General features: G+C 35.4%; 1 protein-coding gene across 2 annotated transcripts; it reads left to right on the top strand.

The window, feature by feature from the left end:
• Nucleotides 1-396: 396 nt before the first annotated feature.
• Nucleotides 397-5,765, top strand: LOC141396465 (solute carrier family 12 member 8). Of its 2 annotated transcripts, XM_073971949.1 has the most exons (9): nucleotides 505-700; nucleotides 829-1,062; nucleotides 1,127-1,187; nucleotides 1,249-1,796; nucleotides 1,858-2,059; nucleotides 2,474-2,708; nucleotides 2,773-3,375; nucleotides 3,438-3,616; nucleotides 3,679-5,765. In XM_073971949.1, exons 2-9 carry the CDS (start codon nucleotides 894-896, stop codon nucleotides 3,836-3,838), a joined length of 2,157 nt encoding a protein of 718 aa, XP_073828050.1. In that variant the 5' UTR covers nucleotides 505-700; nucleotides 829-893; the 3' UTR covers nucleotides 3,839-5,765. The 2 variants fall into 2 exon arrangements, with proteins under 2 accessions (XP_073828048.1, XP_073828050.1); XM_073971947.1 differs by having other exon boundaries at nucleotides 397-1,062.
• Nucleotides 5,766-6,056: the final 291 nt, after the last annotated feature.

Here is a 6,056-nt window from a genome sequence, read left to right as displayed (position 1 = left end):
CATGTCAAAATTTCATTGAAATTACTCTAGTGTGGCCCGGGACTAAGTAAGAGATAGCATGTGTTCGCTTTATGGACAAACACAAGCGATAAAAAGAGACAACAAGAGACCATATGGCGAAAAATTTGACATTTTACATTACAAAAAAAGTTGCTTTGTTGTAGCAATTCGCCGATGCATCTACCTTGTAATCAGTAGATGCCTCAACCCAACCTTTCTAATTGTACCATGCTGATCAGCAGTGCTAAGAGCTTACGTTACGTATATTACATTATTCATTGGTTACTAACTCGACATATATTCCCTAATATCACCCAATCTGGCAACTTGACAGAATTTTAACAATTCGTTATTTTCGATCTATGGATCCATCTGGCACCGTCATTTTCGATCTATAGATCCATCCTTTTTGAATTTTTGTTTTGGCTCCTGGTCTTTATCGGTTTTACTCATTTATCTTCTAATTCGTTGTTGAACTCTTATTCACTAAAGAAAACCCAAAGTGATTTCATCGTTTCGTTTTCATTCTTCGTGTCAGTGTCATAGTTGACAAACAGGCAAATTAGAAAGAGCAAAAATATAGTTTTTACTTTGTCAAAGGAATAAAAAGTTATAAAAATAGCTATTGGACTGTGCCAGCTCCAATAATTGATTAACATCGAGGAACAGTATTCGGAAAGAAAATAACAATATGCATTAGGTAGAGAAATAGAAATTTGGAGCAACCATTAGCAACGATAACAACAACAACATACGTACAAAACATACGTGGATGGAAAGAAGTGAAGAAATATAAAGCTAATCATTGTTACTTGTTTTTTGGATAAGGTGTCATAATTCAAAGTGAAAACAACGACAAACGCAAACAACAACAATAGCTATAGTGTAGGGAGATGAGTAATAACTCTGCAAGTAATGGTAGACGATCCCAACAAGTGGATTGGAATCGTTTCGGTTTAAGTCAGGAAGATGATGGAGAGGTGGTGGTGGCAAACTTTCGTCAAAGGGCAGCAAACACGGGTGGTTTTGTAGATTTAGGGAATGAGCATACCTATGCATCCGGTAAGGAGTTATTGTTTTAATTTTATCAATTGCTATTTTATCTAGTTTATCTTCCTATTATCAGGAGGTCATCAGGCATCAGGGGCTAACGAAATATTTGCTCAGGTGCAAGGAGATAAACCATGGTAAGGCCTTCAAATCTACAAATAGCTCTTTATTTAACTATATGGATGTCTTGTCTCCCAGGTGGCGTTCCAATTTCTTTATATCTCAACCGGTTTTATTTGGCACATGGGATGGTGTATTCACCTCATGCCTCATTAATGTCTTTGGTGTTATTGTTTTCCTGCGTTCCGGTTGGATTGTGGCCCAAGCTGGAATACTTAATGCCTTGTTGATTATTTTCTGTACAGTGGTCATAGCCTTGGTATCTGTACTCTCGGCAGTGGGTATATGTGAACGTTGTAGGGTAGAAAGCGGCGGAGTTTATTTTCTTATAGCCCATACACTGGGGTCGAGGTTTGGCGGCTCTTTGGGTTTGCTCTATTGTTTTGGACAAGCTGTCGGCTGTGCCCTTAATGTTATGGGTTTTGGTGAATCTATGGCTGGCTTGGTCGGTTTGGAAGGCAATAAATGGGCCATTCGAGGTTTCGCAGCTGCAGCAGTTATCCTCTTGGGTTGCATAAATGTGGCCGGTGTTAAGTGGGTCATTAAGCTGCAGTTTATTTTGTTGATGATCTTATTGATATCGGCTTTGGACTTTATGGTGGGCAGTTTTATTGGCGAAGATCCACGTGAGTATTCACATTTTATTGATGGAAATAGAAATTTTAAAATGTTTTGCCTTTTTTCCAGAGAATGGTTTTGATGGCTGGGTTAGCAGCAACTTTGTGGAAAATCTTTGGCCGAAGTATGAGGACGGTTATTCCTGGTTTAGGGTATTTGGTGTATTCTTTCCCACAGTCACCGGTGTCTTGTCCGGCATTAATATGAGCGGTGATTTGAGGGCTCCCTCAACGGATATCCCGAATGGCACATTGGCAGCCTTCGGAACATCGTAAGTTTTTTGGTTAAGCATTTTTTAAAAGATATCCCGTATGCAGGGCCACAGAGGTGGGCACACTCACCCTGTCTTCTGTTCTTCTCTTATCAATTGCTCCCTTTATATCAAAGATTCAGGGGCTACTACAATCCAGGTATGGGTGCATTCCATAACAGGCCACTTCAGAGCTCCCTTTTCTATAGAAGACCACCGAAGAAGCTCTGATACGGATATCATACATTCCTTAGAAGATTCCCTAATTCATAAAGTCCTCCTTAACGGTTCTATATACTTAAAAAAATCTCGTCCGGTGGTCATATATTCAATAGAAGATCCTATCGACTATATTCTATTTTAAAGAAAGCCTTTCCAATTGTCTATTCTACAACCTTAAACCTTCACGTTTTTTAATTTTTTTTTGTCTTTCAGAACTTTTCTCTACACAGTCTTCATTTTGTTCCTTGGAGCCACATGTCAAAGAGCAACCTTGTTAACTGATTTTATGATTTCTGTCAAAGTGTCTGCTGTACATTTTCTCCTATTGGCTGGTATTTATGTATCTAGTATGTCTTCGTGTTTGGGTGCCATGTATGGTACACCACGTGTCCTGCAATCTATTGCCAAAGAAAGTGTAATTCCTGGAATAGATATCTTGGGAAAGGGTGTAAGTATTTTAAGGTCATTATGCCGAATATGTATTGCTAAATAATTTCAATTTTGTTTTTCAGCGTGGTCCCAACAAAGTTCCCCTGTATGCCATGGCTGTGGTCGCGGTGGTTACGGTTACCTTTATTATTGTGGGTGATATTAACTTTTTGGCTCCCATTGTAACAATGCCGTTCTTGCTGACTTATGCCTGTATTGATTACTCCTATTTTGCTTTGGCTCAAACATTTGATATACAAGAACAACGAGAGGAACGTTTTCGCATACAGGCCTCATCGCCGTCATATGAAACAAGACGTTATGGCGCAACCCAAGATGATAATGATTTAGATTTATTATTCCCTGATAGGGTGCGTCATAAAAATCTACAAAGTCCACAAAATTCACCTTTACATGTGCCTTCAACAAATAATAATAGTAACAATTTAGAAATGCAACAACAAAATGGAGTTATTAGTAATGCCGAGGCTGCTTCAACATCTGCCTCCACACCGGTTTTCCAAGAGGCTATAAATAGTACAAATGCTGAGGGCAATTTAGAGGGTGTTACAACTGCCCTGGATAATGAAGATGAGGAGCCAATTGCACCCATTAGACCGCCTATACACTCGAAAACCAAAAATTGGTATTCGGGTTATTGTAATCGTTGGGCTTCGTTGCTGGGGGTAAGTGGAAACTTTGGGGGGTTTTTGTTGATGTAGTTTTGCAAATTTTTATTTATTTGTAGGCTTTTACCAAATTGTTGGTCATGTTATTGGTTAACTGGTATTATGCCTTGACCTGTTTCGTGGTGGTATTTGTGGTTTGGTTTTATGTGGGTACTGCCAATCCAGCCGTCAAACCGGGTCTCACGGCTGAATTTAATTTCTTTGCATGGCTGAAAAGTGTTGTATTCCGTTGCTTTGGGTAAGTGTTTGGATTTTAAGAGAGAGATAGTTTTGAGTTACTAAATTGTTTTTGTTTTTCAGCAAACGCATGCATGAATATGAACAAATTGTGGTTACACCCTCTTGTCCTGGTGTTGACCTATCTCCCACCCAAATGAATGAAGACAATGAAGACTTTTCCCAAAGACGAAGATATCACCAATCTTCGTTGATAGAAGGCCACCTTGTCAATGACATCTAAGGGGTGGAAGTAGGTAGGACTAGCTAAATCTCCAGCCATTGTTACAGGACCAAAATTTATAGTCAAAACTACCGCACCAATTTATAGTTATTGGTGGTTTTGCAAATGGTTGAAAAAGCAATATTTAAAATTTACAAAAACAAAACATGTATTCGACACAAACAAACAAGCTCAACAAAAAATAAGATTTTGATAATGAAAAAATGAGATTTTTACAAACCTCCAAAACCCCCCACTTCAGCCTATATATTTCCTATGACCTTTATATTTATAAAATAATATTTAATGGATACCATAACATAACACACACACATGCTCATACACACACTTCAAATGCATTTAGCAAATTAATTTATTATTGTCGCTGTATTTGTATTAACGGTATGTTTAGCTGTGTATCTAATCGAATGGAAACGATCGAGTATCAATTGGAGTGGATCTTTTATAGAATAGAACATTCTTGTATAAGTGTTTTATTCTATAGAAGACCCATCCAAGGATATTCTTGATGAGTCTTCTATAATATGGAAGAGCATTGGATGAGTCTTAGAAGATCATGGAATGAGTTGAGTCTTATGTAAAAAAGGCCCTTGGATGAGTCTTCTATATTATAAAAGAATACATGAACTGCGAAAAGGACCTCCGAGGAAGTCTTCTGTGTGCAGAAGACATTCAAGGGTCTTCTTTTGTATAGAATACCCATTTAAGGACATTGTATTGTATAGAATACAAAAGCTTTGCCATCCCAAGGGTTTTCCTTTATAAAGAATGTCCACGTAGGGGTCGTAAATTGTTTAGAATACCCACCAAAGGCCTTTTATTATATTAATAGCCCATTTAAGTGTTTTCTATTGGCTCCTTAATGCAGGCTTACACAGTTAAAAATCCTTTGGTGAGTCTTCTATGACATTAAAAACCTTCCGGAGGGTTTTTAATGCAATAAAAGATACCGGAAATGGGTCTTGTATGGAACAAAAACCTCAGTTTGGCCCTTCCATTGCATAGAAATACTCTAAAAGTGACTTCTATAGTTGTTTGCTTTCCACTTGACTTCTTTCGATTCGATCCACAGAGAACTAAGCCCTTAATGTTTAGTTTTTGGTTCCTTAAATAACGTTTAAATTAAGCCCTTAATTGTCAAGACATTGTAGTTTATATTTGTTTCTTGTTTTCCTGTTGTTTTTGTTTGGAAGCAATGTTGTGATACTTGAGATAATAACAAATTGAAAAAGCTAAACAAACTGCTTTATACTCGTTAAAAAAATATAAACTACAAACAAAATGAAATTAAATCAAATCAAAGATATAATCGGAAAATAGGGAAATACATTTTTAAAGCCTAATTTTGAAACTTGTTTTAAATAATTTTTAAAATATTTTTTTATTTATTTGTCCTTAGTTTGTCTTGAAACTATTTTAATTGCAGCAACTCTTCTGTGTAAGAGAGGCGAGAGTGAGTCTTCATCAACGAACATTGCTGCAAATAAAACCAAGACTTTTTTCATACAACAAAAGAAAATTCCATATACTTAATTTAAATATTTGTGAAATATTTAAAAATAATACAAAACAACAACTTAACAATAACCAATCAATAATAAATATTTATATATTAAAAAGAGAATTTAATACAATTTGTAAAAAATGTAATAATAATTGTAAATCAAAAAACAAAAAAAAAAAAAAAACAAAAAACATGAAGACATAAAAACGGAGAAAACAATAATATTTAATAACAATATTACCATTTATACATAAACTATATATTAACAACAACAACCACAAAAATAACTAATTCATATGTATTGTGTATATTTATAACAATTTATATGTATGTTTAAGTAATAAAAAACGCATTTAATGTACAATTTAACAATTAAGAAACAACAATTATGCCTTAACAACAAAAGAAAACTCTGAACTTCAATCTATAAGGTGTCTTTTTTAAATAACAAATGTCGACAAACAATTAGTATTTACCCACCTCAAGCCATCAAAGCATATATGAGGTGACCTTAACCTCCTTCTTTTCCACAATTAGAAGAGATAATTTAATGGTAAACTAATTCTTAAAATCTAGATAGGTATGTATGAATGAATATGCAAGATATAACTGCAAGTAAAATGTTTCAAAATGTAGTTCAAAATATGCCACTGCTACTAAAGGAAAACAACACAAAAAAGGTAAGTAGATATTTGTGTTATGCTTTTGTTCCCT

This window comes from Musca autumnalis, unplaced genomic scaffold, assembly GCF_047663935.1.
Source record: "Musca autumnalis isolate F117 unplaced genomic scaffold, ASM4766393v1 scaffold_3, whole genome shotgun sequence".
In the NCBI taxonomy this organism is placed as follows: domain Eukaryota; kingdom Metazoa; phylum Arthropoda; class Insecta; order Diptera; family Muscidae; genus Musca; species Musca autumnalis.
This window is presented reverse-complemented; position numbering and strand designations above follow the sequence as displayed.

Excerpts from the sequence above, each read along its gene's own strand:
- LOC141396465 (XM_073971947.1), top strand. The coding sequence starts at position 894 with ATGAGTAATAACTCTGCAAGTAATGGTAGACGATCCCAACAAGTGGAT. Across the intron at positions 1,063-1,126 it reads TGAGCATACCTATGCATCCG|GAGGTCATCAGGCATCAGGG; the intron begins GTAAGGAGTTAT and ends TCCTATTATCAG. Across the intron at positions 3,376-3,437 it reads GTTGGGCTTCGTTGCTGGGG|GCTTTTACCAAATTGTTGGT; the intron begins GTAAGTGGAAAC and ends ATTTATTTGTAG.